The sequence below is a fragment of the Macaca fascicularis genome, chromosome 15, assembly GCF_037993035.2.
Source record: "Macaca fascicularis isolate 582-1 chromosome 15, T2T-MFA8v1.1".
Lineage (NCBI taxonomy): Eukaryota > Metazoa > Chordata > Mammalia > Primates > Cercopithecidae > Macaca > Macaca fascicularis.
The window spans coordinates 116,244,945-116,268,600 of record NC_088389.1 but is presented as its reverse complement, the minus strand read 5'-3'; the positions used below and the strand labels follow the sequence as shown (position 1 = coordinate 116,268,600).

The 23,656-nt window shown below is 35.8% G+C and overlaps 1 protein-coding gene across 1 annotated transcript in view; it reads left to right on the top strand.

Annotated features, from left to right (window-relative positions):
* AGTPBP1 (ATP/GTP binding carboxypeptidase 1) overlaps positions 1-23,656 on the top strand; it is a 198,792-nt gene that overhangs the window by 84,301 nt on the left and 90,835 nt on the right. Inside the window, 3 exon segments of the mRNA XM_045373027.2 lie at positions 7,994-8,091; positions 11,550-11,666; positions 21,771-22,483. Coding sequence (XP_045228962.2) covers positions 7,994-8,091; positions 11,550-11,666; positions 21,771-22,483 — 928 coding nt within the window.

Here is a 23,656-nt window from a genome sequence, read left to right as displayed (position 1 = left end):
GCATGAGCCACCACACCCGGCCCAACTTATGTATGTTTTTAAAGTGTAAAAATATAAACATTAAATGTTTAGGTAATTGTGTTTGGGTTTACATTTGTAGCTTTTCATTGAATTTTTTTTTCTTAAGTTAAAAAAAAATTAATCACCAAAATTACTATGGTTTTATGCTTAACAAAAACTTGCACATGACTGACTTGGATGAAAATATGAAATTATCTGAGGCAGACTGTTTGTCATTTTCCATATTATACTGTAGGTATACAGTAGAGGAAGTAAGAGTTTAAGTTTATTTATGTGGGGAAGAAGAATTTCTTTGATAACATCTACCAAAGTGAAAAAGAGAAAGTAGTCCCGGCTTTTAATAGAATTTCTATAGTATTTTCTTATCAGTTGATTACGTTTTTGAAAAAAAAATTTGAAGTTTCTTTATATATAAAAATTCTTATTTGAAGCAAGTGTTTTAAAAGAATTTTCAAGGAATTATATTAGTTTCATTATCCTTGATATAAATTTATTAATGGTACATGTCATAGGGTACTATTATGTTTTTATTTTTAAAATATGTAATTATCAAAACACAGTTTGACACAAAATATCAAAATGGATTATTTAGAAACCTCCTTTAAAATGTTGAAAAGTCTAAGACTAAGTCTAGGACTTATGAGTAAGAAAGCTAAGTAAAACAATGGTCCAATACCCTTCTTCCATTCCATTTGAAATTACCGACAGCCTTTTACAGGAGAAAATCTGTACCAAATCTGAAAACTAGGTAAAAGGGGCATGGAACAAATACTGAACATGCAAGAAATGTGGTGGAGCTGTGAATAAATGCAGGAGCAGCATCAGACTTATAGGAATGCATTATCTTCTGCTAAAGTTGAGGTGCCGTCAGCACCAATTTGGAGGGACAATCAGGAAGCAGTTGGAATCCCTTTCTTTCCTATATCAGCGTAGGATCGTGGGGGTTAAAGTGGTGGTTCTCACTGGTGGAAAGCTGGTGAGGCTTCCCTGTGCTGCGGCCAGTAGTAACACCAGGAAGGAGGTAGGATATGCCCCCGCAAATTCTTTATTTAGTGTCTGGATTGATGGATAGAGGAAGCTGACCTCTAGTGCAGCAAATTCACCAAACATGGGAACAAATGAGAAGTTATATTTTTCTTTTGGTTCCTTTTATGCCTACTTCTCAGACCAATGAGTCACTGGACTAGAAATGCATATTTACCTTGACTGACAAGCCTTCATGATTCAGATGGGAGAGGAGGGTTCTAATAGCAAGTGTATAGATACTAGGAAAATACCCTCATTCTATTTCCATTATTCCTTCCTCCTTTTCTTCCTTCCTTCCCCTGTGTTTCCCAGGCTGATCTTGAAGTCCTGAGCTCAAGAGATCCCCCCACTCATCCTCCCAAGTAGCTGGGACTACGCACCCTTGCCACTGCTTTGTATTTCATTATTTTCTCACGTCAGGCTTCATTATATGTTTCACAGTCTTTATTATTATTTACCTTCCTCAGCTAGAATGTGAGTCCACAAGGGTAGGTCTGAGCTCTTTTACTCGCAGCATTTCTGACCCCAAATATGTGTCTTTTGTCCTCCCACCAACCAATTCTCCATATCTTCACACCCCAGCTGGGTGTTCTGCAGTTCAGTTCAGTTCTGACACTGAACACCTGGAGTAAGTACAGACCCACAGGTTAAGGGTTTAGTCCCATAGGACTGCCACCACTTTAGATAACAATTTCAAGTCTGGACTACCTGTATGTCTGACCTATTGGCAATAAAGTTGATGGGGGTGGGGGTTTTCACAACCTGTTCCTCAAGTGTGGTAATTTGCTAGAATGGCTCATAGAACTCAGGAACACTCTACTTATGATTATGGGTTTATTATAAAGGATACAACTCGAGAGTAGGCAAATGGAAGTGATGCATAGAGCCCGGTATAAGAGAAGGGGTGTGGGGCTTCCGTGCCCTCTCCAGGCACACCACCCTCCCAGGACCATGATGTGTTCACCAACTCAGAAACTCTGAGTGGTATGTTGTTTTTTCCTTTTTTTGAGATGGAGTCTCGCTCTGTCTTCAGGCTGGAGTGCAGTGGCATGATCTCAGCTCACTGCAACCTCTGCTTCCTGGGTTCAGGTGATTCTTCTGTCTCAGCCACCCAAGTAGCTGGGACTACAGGCACACGCCACCATGCCCAGCTAATTTTTATATATTTTTTAGTAGAGACGGGATTTCACCATGTTGGCTAGGCTCATCTCAATCTCTTGACCTCGTAATCTGCCCGCTTCAGCCTCCCAAAGTGCTGGAATTACAGGCATGAGCCACTGCCCCCGGCCAAAACTCTGAGCTTTTATACCATCGTTTAGGGTTTTCAAGGAGGTTCCATTACGTGGTATGATTGCTTGGGGCTATTTTTGATAAAATCAGTCCCCAGCTCGTCTCTCCTCAGAGGTTGAGGAGTGGGGCTGAAGTTCCAACTGTCTAATCACGCCTTGATCTTTCTAGTGACCAGCCTCTATCCTGAAGTTATCAAGGGGCCCACCAAGAGTCATATCATTAGAACAAAAGACGCTCCTCTACCTAGGAAATTCTAAGGGATTTAGCAGCTGTGTGCCAGGAACCTGGGACAAAGATCAAATATATATCACAATAGGGCTGTTGTTTTTTTCATTTTGTCTTCAGCATCCTTTAGATTGTGTGGGACATAATAAATACATTTAATGTTTGTTGAATGAATGAATCAAGCCGATGTTGATACTTACTCTTCTGAATGTTAAATGCTGCATCTGTGGAGATTCGAAGGAAAGGGTTTTGACTCAAGATTTCTGGACCTTTATGAGTTGTCACCATATGTGAAGGTGACATATTCTTCCTGAAGTATGACATGCCCTTCCTGAAGTAATTATGTGAAATATTACTCCAGCCAGTCAAATGATGAGTTACAGATGTCAAGAATGTAGACATTACCTAAGAGTATTTGTATTAAACATTATAATCTGTTAACTATATAATACTAAATAGTTGTTATGGTATTATTATGGAGCATGTTAACTAATTGTTGGCAAAAGATACATAATACAATTATTATAAAGTGGGTGTTTACATAAATGAGCTAAAATTGGTATTGACAGATTTCCTAATATTATATTATTCTTGCATTTCTAAAATGAAAATTATATGAATAGTCTAAATATATATTCTCCAAATGTAGAAGTAACAATTGGAACAGAGATCCTTAAACAGGAGTCCATTGACCCATAGAAATACATGGGTGGTCTTTGGAGACGATGGACACTTTGAAAATTGATGCGAAATTATAGGGGTCCATCATTGCTGTGTAAAAGCAAGTAAATTTCAAAGGTGCACAACATCCTGAGAGCACTAAATGCTAAGCAAGTACAAGCAGATCAGTTTCAGTAATAAGTCTAAATGGATGAAATACTCCTATTAAAGGAAAGAGACTCCCAGATTGGGTTAAAAAACAAAATCCGACTAGCTGGTACATGTGAAGTCTCTTAAGACAGCAGGATAGAAAGCTTTAAAGTAAACAGATTAGCAAATATGTATGTGTTATTTCCTAGCCCAAAAGAGGTGAGAAGGAGAGTATTACTGTTAATACAAAACACGAATACAGAATAAAAAATGTTTAAAACGAGGCAGTGAAGATTATTTTATGCAAGCTAGATAACACATGTGCCAAATACTAAAAGTGGATAAAACTATAATCATTTGAATAACAGAAAGACATTGGTAGAAACAGTGTTGGTGGTTGTTTTTAATATACCTCTACCTTGGTGGCAAAGTAAATAGAGGTGGTTAAATCAGTCCAAGTAGATGTTAAAGGCAACTCCTGCGAATACATTTGAATACACACTTGACCCTAAAACAACTTGGGGACTAGCAGTATCGACTCTGTGCAGTTGAAAATCTGCATAGAACTTTTGACTCCTCCAAAACTTAACTACTAGTAACCTGTTGACCAGAAACCTTACTGATAACATAAACAGTTAATACATATTTTTTATGTTACATGTGTTATATTCTATACAACAAAGTAAGCTAGACAAAAGAAAATGTTATTGAAAAAGTCATGAAGAAGGGAAAACATATTTACTATTCATTAAGTGGAGGTGGTTTTCATAAAGGTTTACATGCTTGTCGTCTACACGTTGAATAGACCGAGGAAGAGGAGGAAAAGGAGGGGTTGGTTTTGCTGTCTGAGGAGTGACAGAGGCAGAAGCAAATCTGTGTATTAATAGACCTGCACAGTTCAAACTTAGATTGTTCAAGGGTCACTGTGTGATTGAAATGGACAATATTTTAGGAAAATATGAGTAACTAATATTGACTTAAATAGTAAAAAACTTGAAATTGAATATGCAATCAAGCTTCTTTAGTGAAGACACCAGTTGGTGATGACTTCATAGATTAGTTCTCCCAAACTTTCAAGAAATTTTCCTATGCTTTATTTTCCAGAGCAAAAAAAAAAAAAAAAAAAAAAAGGAAAGTTTAGAAGCTAGCATGATGCTGAAAACATAATCTGCTAAGATTAATCTGAAACAACCTACAGAAGATCACTGTCACTCATGAAAATAAATATTAAAATCCTAAAGTATTAGCAAATTTAGTTGAGCAGTATTGTTTACGTGTGGGACACCTTGCCCAAGTAAAGATGATTTTTAAGGAAGTAAGTTTATTGTAATAGTAAGACTTTAATTAGTAAAATGTATTATCAGTAGATCAAAGGGACAAAAATGATCATCTCAGTAAATACCTTGAAAAGATTTCATAAAAATCGTATCAGTCTAGAAAAATTTCTTAAGGAAACCAGGAATATTTCCTGACCAATCCAAATATTATCTAACTCAAATCAATAGCCAATATCATAAATAGTAATGAAATGTTAGAGGATGCCTCTCTCAACCATTATTATTTACCATAGTTTTGAAAACTCTAGCTAAGTCAGTAAAATAGGGAAAAGAAAGTCTTAACCATTAAAAGAGTGAGATAAATTTATCAGTGTCTGTGGAGGATATTACTATCTATATAGAAAATCCAAGCAAATCAATCGTAAAAACATGGCTTACACAAAAGAACAGTAAAGTACTATTTACAAGAAAAATGAATAAAATTCAATAGCCTTCCTCTGTGTGTGTATATATGCATCAACAAAAACCACTTAGAAAACATAAAGGGAAAGTAGATCACATTTATAGGCACAATAGCAACAACAAAATAAACTTCCCGTAATGTACTTTCCCAATCCTTATAGAATGTGCAGACTGTTCTAATGACTACATCATATAGTCATAGTATAATTTAACTGGTTTCCTACTGATAGACATTTGTTTTCTATATTTCTGTTTTTACTATAAATAAGCCAAGGACATTTTGAAAACCAGTAAGAATTTTGATTTATATTCCTTGGTTTTAATTTGATTAGTTACAATAATTAATATTGTTAATTATTGGTACTGGTATAATGAATGGATCTTTGAAATAGCAGAGAAGGTCTCAGATATTCTAAGCTATATGGCATTTCACATCTGGAGTATAAACCCAAAGGAAAACATCATACAAAGGAAAATATTTGAAAGGCTTGACTAAAAATTGAAAACATATTTTCTCTCTGATGCTGAACTCCATTTTCTCCTCTCCCTTTCTTTCCAAGCAGTCATTTTTCCTATTTGCAGTAGGATTTTCTTAATGCAATCCCTTTCTTTTTTCCTAGGAATTATTTTCTTCCTTCTCTTCTTCCAAATGTCAGTTCTTCCCTTGTTTATCCATGACCAACTGTTGTTAGGGCATAAGTATAAATCAACCCAGGTTACCATGTGAAATATGAATATTTATGTTTTGCTATCTGTTTCTAAGAATTTGAGGTGGTTTGTTTTTTGTATTTGTACCTGTATTAGTTAGGGTTGACTAAACTGCTGTTACAAAGAGACCCAGTAGCACAGTCCCTCAAGCAGCAACAGTAATAAACATTTGTGTAACACATACTCTTTGCCTGGCACTTTACATATATTAACTCCTGTAATGCTCACAAAGATACTATGAGTAGATATCTCCATTTTATAGACAAAGAAACGAAGACAAATAATTGATATAACTTGCTCAAGGTCAGATAGCTAGTAAGCTGGGGAGCTAGGATTTGAATTCAAGTATTTTGTTTCCAGAACCCCTGTGCTATCCTGCTACAACATAGAATTTTTCTCCCTCCACATATCCGTCCAGAAGATAGACAGGTGGTCCTAGGCAGTAGACCTCTACTGGGTTATCAAAGAAAACAGGTTGTTTTTATTGTGTTTTTAACCTTCTCCTATGTGGTTTCCTCATGTGGAAGATGCGAATGGAAAAAATGGAGAAGACAATTTTCTTTTTAAAGCATGTGACCTAGAATTTGTATTTATCACTTTGCCTCCTATACCATTGGCCAAAAATTGGTCATATATATGGCTATGACTGCTGCAAGGGAGGCTGGAGTCTCCATAGCTAAAACTCAGGGGCTCAATTACTAAAAGGAATGGGAGGTGAACAAATACTAAGGGGGCCAGTTAATCACTGCTGTAAGTCGCATTGGAAGTGGAAGTGAAAAAGAGTTTGGAAAAATAGCTTTTAAAAATATATTCTACTTTGTTTAGAAGCTGTTTTTTACATGAGAATCCTCCAAGTACTCTCCCTCTTCTTCCCTTGTCTCCCCCACATCCATGGTCCCATGTCCTTTTACATTCTACTCCCTGAAATATTCTTGTTTCATTCCTGTTACTGCTATAATGGTCTGGACAGTGTTGTTTTTTTTTCTTTTCCTATTTGTTGGTCACCCTCCACCCATATGCTCTCTCTCACCTCTTAACATTGAATTAAGCCATTCTTGTCTTGAAAATTCTCAGTGCCTATCTTCTTAATATTGAAAGCCAAAACCACTTGGCCTACTATGTAACATCCTTCATTTTTTAATTCTTTATTTTCCTTTCATTACTTTCATAAGCATACTCTTCATCCTAGTTATACTTTTTGTTATTTTCTAAAGATACCATTTCACTTCCTTATTTTAGTAGTATTATTTCCTCTTCTTAAAAGCCAAAATCACCCACCATTACATTCACGTGGAAATCTGTTGTACTTTCTACAAGATACTGCTTAAATATCACCTGTTCTGTGAAGCGGTCAGCATCAAGCCCCTTGGCGCCAAGCATTACAATTAGTTACTGCATGCCTCATTTTCCCATAGCATTTTGGAGTTTATGGCTTCGTTAGTGTTTATCTTTGGTACTATAATTACATGTTTACTCCTTTCTGCTCTTTAACCTCATGAGCTACCTGAGGGAAGCAACTATATTTACACCAAGCTTTTCCAACACGCGCCCATGGGCCACATACAACCCAGAGTGACTTTGAATGTGGCCCAACAGAGATTCATAAACTTTCTTAAAACAATATGAGATTTTTTGTGTGTCATTTTTTTTTTTTAAGCATACCATCTATCGTTGGTATTAGTGTATTTTATGTGTAGCCCAGGACAATTCTTCCTCTTCCAGTGTGGCCCAGGGGAACGAGAAGATTAGACAACCCCGATTTACACATCTTTGGAAAAAATTCCCGGCACATAGCACAGTATGTGGCACATGACCATCATTGAAACAAATAGAGAGGGGTTCAATTATAAAGGGATGAAGTGAGTCATTGAAATTTATAATAAATAGAAAACAAGATGTTTCATTCAGGCTGTTGCAACGTAAGACATTATTTTTAAAAACCGAGAACATTAGCAAAATTCATCTTTACTGTGCTTTCCAAATTTTAAAGCACTTTCTCATATTGTCTCATTGGTTTGTCAATAGCTGGGACAGCCTTAGAGACATTTTAAATAAATCTCATTTTCTTTTTCTTTGGTGATTGAAATACTTTATATAAGTCACATTCTACCGTTGGCTATGCATGTTGTAGAATGCTTACCTCTGACCTACTTATAGCACATTTTGTATCATAGTGGATGACGTAGTAGATGAAAGTGATGACAACGATGATATTGATGTAGAAGCTGAAAACGAAACTGAGAATGAAGATGACCTAGATCAAAATTTTAAGGTTAGTATAAATTTCTGTAATTAGTTAGCTGTATAAATGATATACTACAGTTGTAAAACAAAAATTGGGTAAATAAATATATATGTAATTGTAGGTTTTACTTTGTCCACATCTTTTTACCGTGGATGACTATGCAGTTAAAGGGGTAGATGATATTGGTTTAAATCCACTGGTCTGAAAAGGACCTTAAAGTAACTTGTTTTCACTCTCTCTGACCAGAAAGGTTTTATCGAACCTTTCTGCCTTAGATTTTGAAATCTACAAAATTAAAGGAAAGTGATCTGAAACTCTATTGTGACAAGTTATTTCAAAATGCATTATTACCCTTTGTCAGCAATCTTTTGGGGATACAAAAACAGTAGGAAAGTAGTCTATAATGGATTTGTTTTTGTGAGAATTAGTGTTTGCATAATGCTTCTGAGGTTTCAGTTAATTGAACAAGGAAGTGAAAAAATGTTATTGAGAAAATATAAAATTATTGTCATATTACATAAGATGTTAAGTAAAGGAGGCAGGTAAGTTTTCGGAGTTTCATTGTACCTCTGGAAGCCTAGAAAGTCTATATTTTGCTTTATTTATTGAGAGAGGACCACTCTAGCATCTGTAGAAAAGTGGTCTCTTTTGCTAGCTGTTTAGCTTATTGCTGTTTTTTTTTTTTTTTTTTTTTTTTTTTTTGTGGGGAAGGAGGGATTAATTTGACTTTTGCTTGTTTGGACCATTTTTGTCTTGCAAAACTGTATCAAAATTGGGGTACACTTGAGTATTTGATTCGCTTTGGAGATAGAAGTTAAGATATTGGAAGATTTCTGTCTTAATAGATACAGAACCAATTTTGTAACCAGCAAATGTGATCACCAAGGCAAGCTTTGGCGAAACTGTCAAGTTAGCCAATCTAAACTACATCTGTGTCCTGGCATCAGGTACTGCACTTAATTATCTGGTCTCTTTAGTCTCCTTTAATCTGGAACGTTTCTGCAGATTTCTTTGTCTTATACCATTGACATCTTTGGAAAATGTAGTTGTGAGCTTGTATTATTCGCTGGGCTATCAGTGATTGCTCACATTTTCCCTACTTTATCTTAACCCAGAAGTTACAGTAATAAGAACAAAATACATTTTATTATTGAACACTTAACTGTGCTAGTCCAAACTCTTTACATATACATAGTAACCATTAGATCCTCATAGCAACCCTATGAGGTAAGTACAGGTTGTATAAGCACATAGAAAACGGAGTAAGAGAGAGCTTCTCAGTCTAGTTTGTAAGAGGTGGAGCCAGGATTCAGAAAGCAGTCTAGTGGAATGTCCACTCTCTTTACCACTATACTGTACTAAAAGATAATTTTTCTTCAAGAACTAAAGAATTGTTGGCTTTTTGAGACTGCTGAGCTTTATTATCTTCTTTTTCTTTCCTACTGCTGCCCTGCCTCTTATTCTCATTGACTTTACATTTAGACGTTACTCAATTTTTCCTCTTTTTATCTGAATCCTATTCCTTCATCCTTCAGGTGAACTGCTACATTGTAGTAGGAATATTATTTATTTGTGTTCTCTTATGGTAGTAACTTTTTTTACTGTGATTCCATTTTCTTTGCCCTGGATTTTTCAGAGTTTGGAGCCTTTATAGAAACTGGTAGCTTCTAGAAGATTCATCTCCAGATAGCCACAACTTGACTGTATATAAGTTCCAGTGCACTCTTTGTTCCTTCCTTAACTAGCAGAACTTTTAAGGAGTGGTAGCAGGTTGTTTTGTTTTTTTTTCTGATGAGTCTGTAAGTAGTTCTTCACTACTGTTTCTTCTTAAACCAAGACACAAAATTCCCTGCTGTTGAGCTTTTGGAGTGTTATAGTTTTCTTTCCTCATTATGCCTGTTTTACAGGTAAAGTCTGTTTTTTTTTTGCCCCAAATAAAGAGCCACCTGTGTAAGACCATATTTTCACAAAACGATATCAAATAAATGAACTAGTAAGTTTAGAGAAAAGAATACCTTTGTAAATTATTTTTTATTTTAGAAACATTATGTATTCTATTAGATGTTAAACAGGAAAATTATTACATTATTGGTTCATAAATGTGTAATTTAAAGAGATTAAATTACATATTCATGTAATAATTATACAATGATACAGTGATTAATATGATAATATTTAAATAAAATCAATGTTATGCATAGCAATGAGGAAAATCTTTTTCACTATGTAAATAATAACTAAATTCCTGAATATGAAATAATAAGAAATACATAGTATGTTTTTTCTTTTAAACTAGTAGTTAATATGTGTTAAGTATGGTCAGATACATGTATATAAAGTTTTTTGAGGATTGAAGTATAGTAAAATAAATTTGTAAATTAGGCTGAAAAATAAGTAGCTTACACTGGTAGTAAGTAAATACAAAATTAAAAATAGTGTCAATTGAAAATTAATAAATGGTATTATTATCTCTCTTTAGCCATAACAAAGATAATAATTAGTTTGTGTGAGGCCAGAGTCATTGAGGATCCTAGAAAATAGCTTGGGTAGTAGATAAGCTGACATTTGCCCTCTTATCATGGAATTCATTAGCTCTTCTCTGAAGAGCGTGTAGAACACAATGATCCTGGGTACATATCTTGTTTCTCTGAGGACATAGTTTTCCTTTACATCACCTGCTTTTCTTCCTAGAGAGACATGGAAATCATTTCTGGCTCTTGTTCCACTCCTAACTTTTCCCCTCGCTGAAAACAGAGTGAATAGTGACACCGAGCTTTTCTAAAGGAACTTTATTTCCCATGCACTCTAAGAGTGTGTGGTCATCATTAATCTGTATTGGGGCAGTGTGTCATGCTGGCTGACAGTGTGGTGCTTCAGAATCACTCTAACTGGTTTTTATCCTGACTCCTTTCTTTGCAAGATGTGTAATTTTCAGCAAATGACTTAACTTCTCCATAGCTCATTTTCCTCTTCAGTTAAATGGGGGTAATTTCATAATGTTCTTATGCAGAATAGATTAAATAATATATGTAAAATGCTTAGCATAGTGCTTCATTTATTTTCAGTGCTTAATAAATGTTAGCTGTTTTATTATCACCGTCATCATATATATGTATGTTTTCCAATTTAATCTTCTTAAGTTTTACTGCCCTTTAATATGAACAAAATGATGGCAGTGAGGGAGAACGGGGAGGTTGTACTGGAGTCTTGATCTTTGCACAAGTTTTTCTGTTTTCAGTAGCCCAAATACTCTGTTGTATTAGAGTAACCACAACAAAAACAAAACAAAAGTACCCGACAATAACACGACAACCCCAAAGCAATAAGGAAATTTGAATTTAAGATAAAATTAATGCAGCATTTATTCAGTAATTATTCTTTAATTACATGTAATTAATAACTTGGAACATTTCAAATCTAAAATGTATTCTGTAATTTTTAAAAATTTTGTTTTACCTGGTAACATACTCTTTTTATCATTTCAGAATGATGATATTGAAACAGATATTAACAAACTAAAACCCCAGCAAGAACCGGGACGAACAATAGAAGATCTAAAAATGTATGAACACCTTTTCCCTGAGCTTGTTGATGATTTTCAGGTATAAATATAGAAAATTCAGCATCTTAACTGATTTTAATAAAAAGTTATTTTTTCTCGCTTAGGTCGATAATCACTGTTTTTATTCTCTTTCCATTTCTAAAAAGTGAAACTAGCATTGCTTTTCTGAGTGACATTGAATAATTACGTCAACATCCTGAGTTGCAGTTAAGCAATTGTAAAATGAGGGGAGATGGGCCGGGCGCAGTGCCTCATGCCTGTAATCCCAGCACTTTGGGAGTTCAAGGTGGGTGGATCACGAGGTCAGGAAATCGAGACTGTCCTGGCCAACAGGATGAAACCCCGTCTCTACTAAAATACAAACAAAATTAGCCGGGCGTGGTGGCACGTTCCTGTAGTCCCAGCTACTCGGGAGGCTAAGGCAGGGGAATAGCTTAAACCTGGGAGGTGGAGGTTGCAGTGAGCCGAGATTGTGCCACTGCACTCTAGCCTAGAGAAAGAGCAAGACTCCGTCTCCAAAAAGAAAAAGATAAAAAAGGAAGGTGGACTATTACATTTTTTGTCACTTTAGTTTTTTTTTCATCACTTTAATGGACATAGTTTTTTTATTCAGCCTGGATTATAGGGCAAGTCAAGTTGATCGAATTGTTGGCATTTAACTGGCTTTTGTGATGATTCCTTGGATAAATCTATGAAATCGCCCAGGATCTTAAAATGTCAAAGAGTTTGAACTAGATAATCTTAAAGATTTGTTTAGCCCTTCCTTTGCTCCCCAAATTTCGTACACTTAATTTCTAGTTGCTTAAAGAAAAATACTTTCTTGTGAGGTTATAGTTGTGAGGTTATAGATGAGAAATAAAAAAGAAATACTCTTTGCCAGGTGTGGTGGCTGATGCCTGTAAGCCCAGCACTTTGGGAGGCCAAGATGGGTAGATCATTTGAGGTCAGGAGTTCGAGACCAACCTGACCAATATGGCGAAACCCCGTTTCTACTAAAAATAAGAAAAGTAGCTGGGCGTGATGACACGCACCTGTAGTTGCAGCCACTCGAATTCTGAGGCAGGAGAATCTCTTGAACCTGGGAGGTGGAGGTTGCAGTGAGTTGAGATTGCACCACTGCATTCCAGCAGCCTGGCAACAGAGCGAGACTTTGTCTTAAAAAAAAAAAAAAAAAAGAAGAAGAAATATTTATCACCTAGAGTTTACATTTCATGGTTCTAATCATTCAGGTTTCACCTTGGGAACTTAGAAGCCTTAGATGCCGTAAAAGATGCAACAACTATCCACCTTCTGCAGCCCTGCCTGCCACTCCCTGCTCTGGTATCTTGTTATTCCCCCTAGATTTGAGGTACCTGAGAAGGTACTTTGAAATCAGGGGTAATAGAAGCAAGGCAGGAATGAAGGAGAAGGTATTTGTCAAAAGAAAATAAAAAAAGAAGACAGGAAGAGGCATTTGGGAAAGAGTGTAGGTTGATTCTCTTCCATTCAACCTACAGCAGTTATCTGTTAGCTCTCGTGACACATTTGTGCCTAGCTAAGCACCACTTGAAAATACCAGCAGTAACAAATACTACTAAATCAAGGCAGAAGAATACTGTGGAAAAGGTTTGAGGAGGAAATCAATTATTGTATGAAGAAATCGCCTATTTCTTCTGTATATTCTACTTTTTCTGTACATGTAAGAAATATATACAGTAGGCCCCCCTTATCCATGGGAGATAGGTTCCAAGACCCCCAGTGGATGCCTGAAACCAAACCCTTTATATACTATGTTTTTTCTGATCTGATAACAGATGGCTACTGAGCAACTAACAGGTTGGTAGCATAGATATTGTGGATACACTGGACAAAGGATGAGTCATGTCCTGGGTGGGATGGAGCATGATGGTGTGAGATTATATCATGCTAGTCGGAATGGAGCACTCTTTAAAACTTACGAATTGTTTATTTCTGTACTTTTCCGTTTAATACTTCAGACTGTGATTAACCTCCAGTAACTGAAACCATGGAAATCCAAACCTTAGTTAAGGGGACACTACTCTCATGTGATTACACATAGTAGTTTTGATTTGGGAATAGAAAAAAGTAACCTATTTTTGGGTATTAAGCCCAGGACTTTGATTCTCATTCTCTTACAAGTGAGTTTTCTTTCTTTTAGGTTGCGATGAATTATTCTTGCTTTCTATGTTTAGAGTCCTTGTTTTCTAATTATAGTTTGTCACCCAGAATAGGCTAACCTTGATGATTTCCTACATGGCACTTTATGAACAGCCTGCCAACTTGTCCATTAGTTTGGCTTCTCCAGTGTCAGATTGTAAAGACAGGTCTGAGTGAAAGAGCTTGTCACTAAGTTACTCCTTTTTATTTTCTTTAAGCAAAAGATGGTACTTCAGATATTTCAAGTAGTACACATTTATTAATTTATTGTTTATTCTGCTGTAAAGTTTTATATAGAGTAGCTCTATTTCTGTAGCATATGTAATGGGAAATAGCATATTGTCTTTTATTGACATAATCAAAAAATTATTTCTAAGGTAATTGTGTTGCCACTTGATTATCTTTGCCATTTTTAAGTTTCAAAGGAATGCATTATTTGATACTTCAGGCTCTGTTTTTTGAGGTGTGTATTTGAATTTTAGCAGTGATATGTAAGACATGCTTTCAAGGATTAAAAAGATTGGTTAGGCCGGGCGCGGTGGCTCAAGCCTGTAATCCCAGCACTTTGGGAGGCCGAGGCGGGCGGATCACAAGGTCAGGAGATCGAGACCACAGTGAAACCCCGTCTCTACTAAAAATACAAAAAATTAGCCGGGCGCGGTGGCGGGCGCCTGTAGTCCCAGCTACTCAGGAGGCTGAGGCAGGAGAATGGCGGGAACCCGGGAGGCGGAGCTTGCAGTGGGCCGAGATCGCGCCACTGCACTCCAGCCTGGGCAACAGCGTGAGACTCCGTCTCAAAAAAAAAAAAAAAAAAAAAAAAAGATTGGTTAGTTCCAGGTAGGACGTGTTTGAAAGAAATTTCTTCACCTATCTTTGTATCCATTTCTTGTAGATCATAACATAATAAACATAAATGAAGTTAATTTCAATTATGACTTTTTCCACTTTCATTTGTATATTATTTTCAGCATCAACCATTAATGCTTAAGATTACTTTATGTGTTTGTTTCAATCTTGAATGCTGCCCACTTTGTTTCCAGATGTGTTAAGGCCACTATTCAGTGGCCAGATGGAAAATGAATGCTATTGGAAGGCAACGTATGGTATTATTAAAGTAATTATCAACATCCTTACCATGCTTTCAAAGCTATGTTTATTTACTCATAGTGACAATTATAGATTTATTTTCTTTTGTTTCTTGATGGCAGAATATTGAAAGTATCAAAATTCTGCACTTTCACAGTTCTTTTATTCATACATCTGTAGTAGTATGGTGACATTTACTATGTGGACTTTTGTTATATTTTGTTTTTCTTTCTTGTTTTCCTCTTGTTAAATTTGGTTTTCAATTTTCGTCAAAGTTATTCATGGAAAAAGTTTAAAGCGTCAAATAGTTTTACATAGGTAATCCTTTCCCACATGCTAAATCCTGAAATTACTTTTTGTATGTTTTTGAGTTAATCCTCATATCTCTAAATAGTATGTTTAAAGTGCTGTGTCTTGACTTTTGCTGCCTTCATTCTTTTTTATTTTCTTTTTTTGCATTATCATCTAAGGTAGACATCCAGTAATTTTCAGCCTTATTCTTTTTGTGTGTGTGTGTGCACGCACGCGTGCATGCACATGGGTGTGTATGTATGCATGCATAGATAGGCTATGAATTTCCCTATAATTACTGTTTTTGCTGCATCTTAAAAGCAGTAATTTTGATGTTTAATGTTTTTATTATCTTTACTCTGAATCTTATGCGTTTTTTTTGATTCATTGGTTTTTTAAAAAAGATAATTTTTAAAATTGACTTTCTAAAAAAGATAAAAAATTTTACATCTTTTTGATTGATTTCTAGCATGTAGTTGTACAATAAGAGGACAAATTATTTCTAATCATAACCTTTTAAAATTTTTGAGGCTTGTTTTATGGCCTTGGATATGATCAACTTTTGTTACTATTTCTTATGTGTTTGAAAATTATTCTGTACTTGTTAGTCACAGTTGTCTATTTGCCTATTAGGAGAAGGATTGTTAATTGTGTTGAGAAGTTAAGTTGTCTTTTATCCTTATGGATCTTTATTCTTGTTCTGTTAATCACTGTGAAAAGTATTTAAAAAATTTCTCACAATGGAAAAATTTCTCACTGTGATTATGAGTATGTTTCTCTTCGCAGGTCTGTCGGTTTTTTGTATATATTTGTTGAGGGTTATTATTTATTGTATATACATGTAGATTGAGTTTTCTTCCTTTTTTGAATTGGACTTTTTATCATTATGAAGTTACTGTCTTTACCTCTAAGATTCTAAGACAAAAAGCACTTTAAAAAATATTAATGTACTTATATTAACTTTTAACTTTTCAGTATCCTTCGATGTGTATTTTTTGAACAGCGTATAGTTGGATTTTAAAAATACCAAATCTGAGTTTTGTCATTTAACTGAAGCATTTAGATAATTTACATGTAATTACTTCTGTATTTGGATTTATATTTATGAAATCTTATTTTTAATAGTTTTGTCTCTTTATGTTTATCTCTTTTTCTTGCCTTCATTTGGATTATCTTTCTCTCACTCCACCTTTACCTATTACTAGTTTGAAAACTGTACATATAGTCTTTTTATTTTTTATTTTAATCAACTTTTTTGAGGTATAATTTACATAAACTGTATCCATTTAAAGTATTAGTTTGATTATTGACAAATAAGCAAAAATTCTAGTTACTCTAGATTTTCCAACATCTTTATCAAAGTCTAAAGTAAATCAGGACCTTTCCTCTTTCCCACAGTGATAAATGGAAACTTCGAGTATTCTAACTACCGTGACTTCCCAAATCAACTTTTATATGCATATATTTATATACATATACTTTTTTTTACTAAACATAAAAAGCAAAGCAGTAACGTCAGATAGGTTTTTTATGTATCTTAACTCTAGCTTTTAAAAAACCCACTTGGAGCCGGGCGCAGTGGCTCAAGCCTGTAATCCCAGCACTTTGGGAGGCCGAGACGGGCGGATCACAAGGTCAGGAGATCGAGACCATCCTAGCTAACATGGTGAAACCCCATCTCTACTAAAAAATACAAAAAATTAGCCGGGTGCGGTGGTGGGCCCCTGTAGTCCCAGCTACTTGGGAGGCTGAGGCAAGAGAATGGCGTAAACCCGGGAGGCGGAGCTTGCAGTGAGCTGAGATCCAGCCACTGCACTCCAGCCTGGGCGACAGAGCGAGACTCCATCTCAAAAAAAAAATAAAAATAAAAATAAAACAACCACCCGCTTGTTGTAACTGCTTTGCTTTTTTTACTAAATGTAAAACATTTAGTGTAGACTTACCCACATTTTTACCACTTTAAAAATTTTCATTGCCTTTTGTGTCTCAGACCTTCTGTTGGGATCCTGTCATTTAGTGGCGTGAACTTGATATGCACTTGTGCACATGCTCTCTTGCCCTCTCTCCCTGAAAGTGTCTTTATTTTGTAAACATTCTTTATTTTGTAAACATTCCTAAAACACTCTTAAAATTAATCTCTTCCTCTGGCTACTTTTTAAAAATCAACTTTATTGAGTTATAATTTACATACAGTAAGTTTCACTTAAGTTCAGTGAGTTTTGACAAATTTATCCACCTATGTGACTACCACCCATTGAGACAGAATTATTTCTTGTCATTCCAGAAAGTCTCCTTGGGCCCCTTGAAGTCTCTTTCTCTCCTGTGCAGGTGACTGCTGACCTGCTGTCTGTCACTGTGTCTAGTCTTGACTGTTTTAGAACTTCTTATAAATGGAATCATACAGCGTTTCCTTTTTCGGGTCAGGCTTCTTTTGCTGAGCATGTGTTTTTGAGGTTTATCCATGTTGCTGCACGTGCCAGTGGTTCTTTCTTTGATTGCTTGGCAGTATTTTATTGTGGAAATATACCACAATTTCTTTGTGGATGAGTGTTGGAATGTCTGAAGTTTTAGACTTCATTGGACTTTAATATGAGTAAAGTTGATAACATTTTGTGCACAAAATTTTTTGGGGTGGCTGGGTGTGGTGGCTCACGACTGTAATCCCAGCACTTTGGGAGGCTGAAGCGGGTGGATCAACCTGAGGTCAGGAGTTCAAGACCATTCTCGCCGCCAACATGGTGAAACCCCGTCTCTACTGGAAAACCAAAAATTAGCTGGGCATGGTGGCAGGCACCTGTAATCCCAGCTACTTGGGAGACTGAGGCAGGAGAATCGCTTGAACCCAGGAGCTGGAGGTTGCAGTGAGCTGAGATCGCGCCACTGCACTCCAGCCTGGGCAACAAGAGCGAAACTCTGTCTCAAAAAAAAAAAACAAAAATCTTTTTGGGGAGATATGCTTTCATTTCTCTTGGGTAAATACCTTATCAGTGAAATTGATAGGTGGTATATATGGTAAGTGTATGTTTTTGTTTTATAAGAAACTATTTTTGGTGGCTTTTAACATATACTGTTTTTGCTTTAACGCTACAGTTTCCTAGTAAGGTTGACTAAGTGCGGATTTTCTTTTTTAAAATCCTGTTTGGGATTTATTGTATTTGGATTCTGTGAGTTGTTTTCTCGTAAGATTTGGAAAAACTGCATTCTCTACTTCAGGTACTGCATTTTGTTTTCGCCCTCTCTCTTTTGCAATTCGAATTGAATGTAGACCTTTTTACTCCTCTCCATGTCTTTTAACCTCTTTTTTCTGTTTTCCTTTTCTTTGCCTCTCTATGCTGCCTTCAGGTTATTTCATTAGAACTATCTGCCAGTTTACTAATTCTCTTTTTGGCTTTGTCTCATCTGTCATTAGAAATGTCTACTAGGGGCTGAGCACGGTGGCTCAGGCCTATAATCCTGGCACTTTGGGAGGCCGAGGCGGGTGGATTAGAAAGTCAGGAAATTGAGATCACGAGGTCAGGAGATCGAGACTATGGCCAATATGATGAAACCCCAGCTCTACTAAAAATACAAAAAGTAGCTGGGTGTGGTGGTGCATGCCTGTAATCCTAGCTACTCGGGAGGCTAAGGCAGAGAAAATTGCTTGAACCAGGGAGTAGGAGGTTGCGGTGAGCCGAGATTGCGCCACTGCATTCCAGCCTGGAGACAGAGTGAGACTCCCTCTCCAAAAAAAAAAAAAAAAGCTTACAAAATGCATTTAATAAGTCTTTAATTCTTGTTTTCTATATTTTATTTCTTTGAACATACTAAATATGGTCATTTCTTAGTCTGAGATTCTTGTAGGTCTTTTTCAATATCTGATGTTTCTTTTGGTTCTTTTTCCTTCTACCTTGCTGAATTGTATGTTTAGGATTCTTTCCTTCTTTATAATTTTGTATGTGGAAACTCCAGAAGCTGTTGCTTTTGAGAGTCACCATTATAGATTGAATCCTCAAGGGCTTTTGGACCACCAAGGTGATGTGAATTCAGGCTACGAATCCGTGTGATTTGATGGCCGACTTTTAATACCAGTTTGTGAATAGTGATACTTTTCACTGTGTTAGAGCTATGGTTTAAAATTTAAGACAGTTGGCTTTTCTTTTTATGTTTGTTTGTTTTTTTTCCCCCTTTTGTGGTGGGAGTATTTCTAGGACCTATATATTGAAGATGTAGTTCTAGAGTTTAATCTTTTTGAGAGGAAAATTACCTTATGCCAGTTCAGGGTTTTTCTCCTGTCCTTCATCGTCTTTGAGATGGGAAAATCCGTACCCAAGGTCACCTGGTTTGTCACATGTTTTCAAAGTGAAAGCTAGCTTCAGTCTTCAGCTTATCACATAGGGATCCCTTCTTCATTCGAAACTTTGCCTTTATCCTTGCTTTCTTATCCACTTAATGACATACTTAAAATATTTTAATATATGTAACAATTGTAAATGATTCTGTGGGGTGGATACTTAGCCTACCATGTTTCCTACAAAATGTGTTTTTTAATGCAAACTTACCACCCCTTTAGCCCTTTTAATGCAGAACTACCTATTCCCTCCTTAGTGCTTCCACTGTCTTCTTGGCTTAGCTATAGTACAGGGGGTCCTGTGAATCATCTTTGAATCCTTGCTTTGTATACAGTGGACATTCAAGGAATAAATCACAATGAAAGATTCATTTTGACTCCATGATGTATATAAGGAAATTAACCCAAATTAAAAGATCAATTGCAAATCCAGAAAAATAATTTTCAAAAAATGGGTTAGCTGGAGGATTTGTGTATGTATGTGTATACAAATTTTTTAACATGAAAATTTATACCATAAAATAAAACCCTGTATCCAGGAACAAAAAAGTTACCTAAGAATTGCAGCTGATTAACAGATGTATAGAAAAGTGTTTGCTTCCTAGTAGTCAAAGAAATGCAAAGTAAAATAGCAGCAAGATAATATTTCTTATCTACCACGTTAGAAAATGTTTTTTTAAAAACTATGGTATCGAATGTTGGCAAAGAAGACAGCAGTTGAAAGAGATACTCTTATGTATAGTTACCGGGAATATACATTAATACAAGTGTTTTTGGAGAGTTTAGTGTTCTGGTCAGTTTGCATTATTAAAATTGATTATAATATCTGATTCTGCACTTCTATTTCAGTGCTTAGGAAATCATTATAAATAAAGCAAAAACTCTTTGCAAAAAGATTTTTATTGCAGTTTTGTATAATAGCCAAATTTTGGAAATGACTTAAATATACACCTTATTTATCTGTTTAAATCATCCAAAAAATAATGATCTGGCCCAAAGTGTTGGCTGCTGTCATTCAGAAACCCTGCACTAGGATCTTATCTTTCAAAAATATCTCATGTCATGGCATTCTTCCCTGTCATGGCTTCCAATCTCATTCAGAGTAAAAACCCAAATTCTTATAGTCGGTAAGGCTCTCCAGCACTTGGCATTCATCGTGGCATTCATCGTGCCCATTCTTTCCCAGCCACCCCATCCTTGCTGTTCTTTGAACACCTCAGGCATTCTTCCACTCTGGGAGCTATGTGCTGTAGTCCTCTCTGCCTGGAATGGCCCCTTGTGTGGTACCCTCACCTTCTTAAAGTCTTTGCTTCTATTTCATCTGCTCGTGAGACTCCCTAACCAATGACATTTAGAGTTGCCACTTACCTCTGCTCTCTTGGTACTCCCAATCCACATTACGTCCTGCCTGTCCTGCCCTCCTTTTTTTTTTTTTTTTAAGACAGAATCTCACTTTGTCACTCAGGCTAGAGTGCAGTGACATGATCTCGGCTCACTGCAACCTCCACCTCCTGGGTTCAAGCGATTCTCATGCCTCAGCCTCCTGAGTAGCTGGGATTACAGGTGTCCACCACCATGCTCGGCTAATTTTTGTGTTTTTAGTAGAGACGGGATTTTACCATGTTGGCCAGGCTGGTCTTGAACTCCCGATCTCAGGTGATCCGCCTGCCTCAGCCTCCCAAAGTGCTAGGCTTACAGGTGTGAGCCACCGGGCCCGGCCTTGCCCTCCCTCCTCCTTTTTTTTTTTTTTTTCTGTAGTGCTTTACCCTTCTAACGTTCTCTATATAAATATATATATTGTATTTATTACTTGTTGTATTGACAGTCCTCTCTTCTACCCCTATAAAGATGTAAGCTACAAAAGGGAAGAGTTGTTTTTTAAGTGTCTTAAGTGCTTGAAACAAGGCTTGGCACAAAATAGACACTTCATGAATATTGCACAAAACAGACACTGTAATGTTATTGAATTAATGAATAACAATTTAGTTGTTGTCCCTAATAGGATTTTGGAGTCTTTATGTTCTTCTACTTAGAATTCTAAGATTTCCCACATTTCTGTGACATGTAGGCATTATTTTTATAATAGAAAAAGTAAAGTAGGTGTTATGAATTTGTTATGGTTAAAAATTTTGTCTTTTTAGTGAAATGAAAACAAACCCTGTTTTATCTATCTTTAAAATTTTCAAAAATGTCTGAAACAATATACAACATGAATGTATTAGTTTTGTTAATATGTTTTAATATTTGTAGTTAAAAGATTAAACATATTTTTTATTTTCAAAGGACTATGATTTAATCTCCAAAGAACCAAAGCCTTTTGTATTTGAGGGAAAAGTACGTGGTCCTATTGTTGTTCCTACGGCAGGAGAGGAAACATCTGGGAATTCTGGCAATTTAAGAAAAGTTGTAATGAAGGAAAACATATCTTCTAAAGAAGATGAAGGTGAAAAGAAGTCTACCTTTATGGATCTAGCAAAAGAAGATACTAAAGATAATGATAGAACATTACAACAGCAGCCAGGTGATCAAAATAGAACTATTTCATCAGTCCATGGTTTAAACAATGATATTGTAAAGGCCTTGGACCGAATTACATTGCAGAATATTCCTTCTCAAACAGCCCCAGGTTTTACTGCAGAAGTGAAGAAGGACTGCAGTCTTCCTCTTACTGTCCTTACATGTGCTAAAGCGTGTCCACACATGGCTACTTGTGGAAATGTTCTGTTTGAGGGAAGAACAGTTCAGCTAGGGAAGCTTTGCTGCACTGGAGTTGAAACTGAAGATGATGAAGATACGGAGTCAAATTCATCAGTAGAACAAGCATCGGTTGAAGTACCTGATGGACCAACACTCCATGACCCAGACCTCTATATTGAGATTGTGAAAAATACAAAATCTGTCCCGGAATATTCAGAGGTGGCTTATCCCGATTATTTTGGTCACGTTCCGCCTCCATTCAAAGAGCCTATTTTAGAAAGGCCTTACGGTGTACAGAGGTGAGTTGCATATTTTCCCCTCTTCTAAATAAGGCTATTGTCAAGATATGAGGCAGTCTTAAAAAAATTACTTTGGGCATTTAGGAAGATAATTACTGTGAGCTATAAGTTATTGTATTTTTAAATTCTGCTTTGGAAATTTTGCATTGTTTTGAAATTGTCCTTGTTGGTTTACTTTATTTCTTGAGCCTATTACTTATTCAGATGAAGCCAGAATGGTAAACCTGACCATTAGATAGTTTAGAAATTTTCTGTTAATACTGAATCTCAAAATATAACAACAGATTATTTAATAATCTTTGAATAAATATTACCTTAGCAATATTTGTTAACTTAGTGATTTTTCATTTGAACTTGATTTAAGTATATGATTTAAAAATAGGCTATAAATCACAATAGGGTAACTACAATCAACAGTAATTTATTGTGCATTTAAAAAATAAAAGAGTATAATTGGAAGAAAGGATAAATGCTTGAAGTGAGGGATACCCCTTTTACCCTGATGTGATTATTATACATTGTATGCCTGTATCAAAATATCTCATTTACCCCATAAATATATATATGTGTACCTACTATGTACTAACAAAAATTAAAAATTGAAAAAATAAAAATAGACTATAAATGAAGCAATATAGACAGTATTATTTTGTTGTAAAGTTTGAAATTTTAATTGGAAATATATAAGATAAAAATACGGGATTCATAAAAGCAGTAGCTAAGGTTATTAAATATTACCGAGTGAGGTTAGATATTACAAATAATATTAAATATTGCCAACGAGTGAATATTTGTCTATAAAAATACCTTTTTTGTTGCATCGGGACTGGTTTTGGTGATTATGGTGAAGATTTTATGATAATGGCTTATATCAGTATCTGAAAAAAAATAGTATACCCTTGTAACAAGCGTAGTATGTAATGAACAAGGAAGAACTTGCTGTATTTGATTCTCTTTAGACTATAAGTTCCTTTGAGAAAATAACTGTGTCTTATTTTTTTTTTTTTTACCTGTAGCATCTTATATAATTCATTATTTTTACTTGGCAATTTAGTGTATGTTTAGTGCCACTGGTTGGCCCCTTGATTCACAGATGTGTCATCCCACACATCATAGCATCAAGAATGGGGGACTTACTTCCCTGGGAAATATGTATGGGAGTGGGTCTGTGCC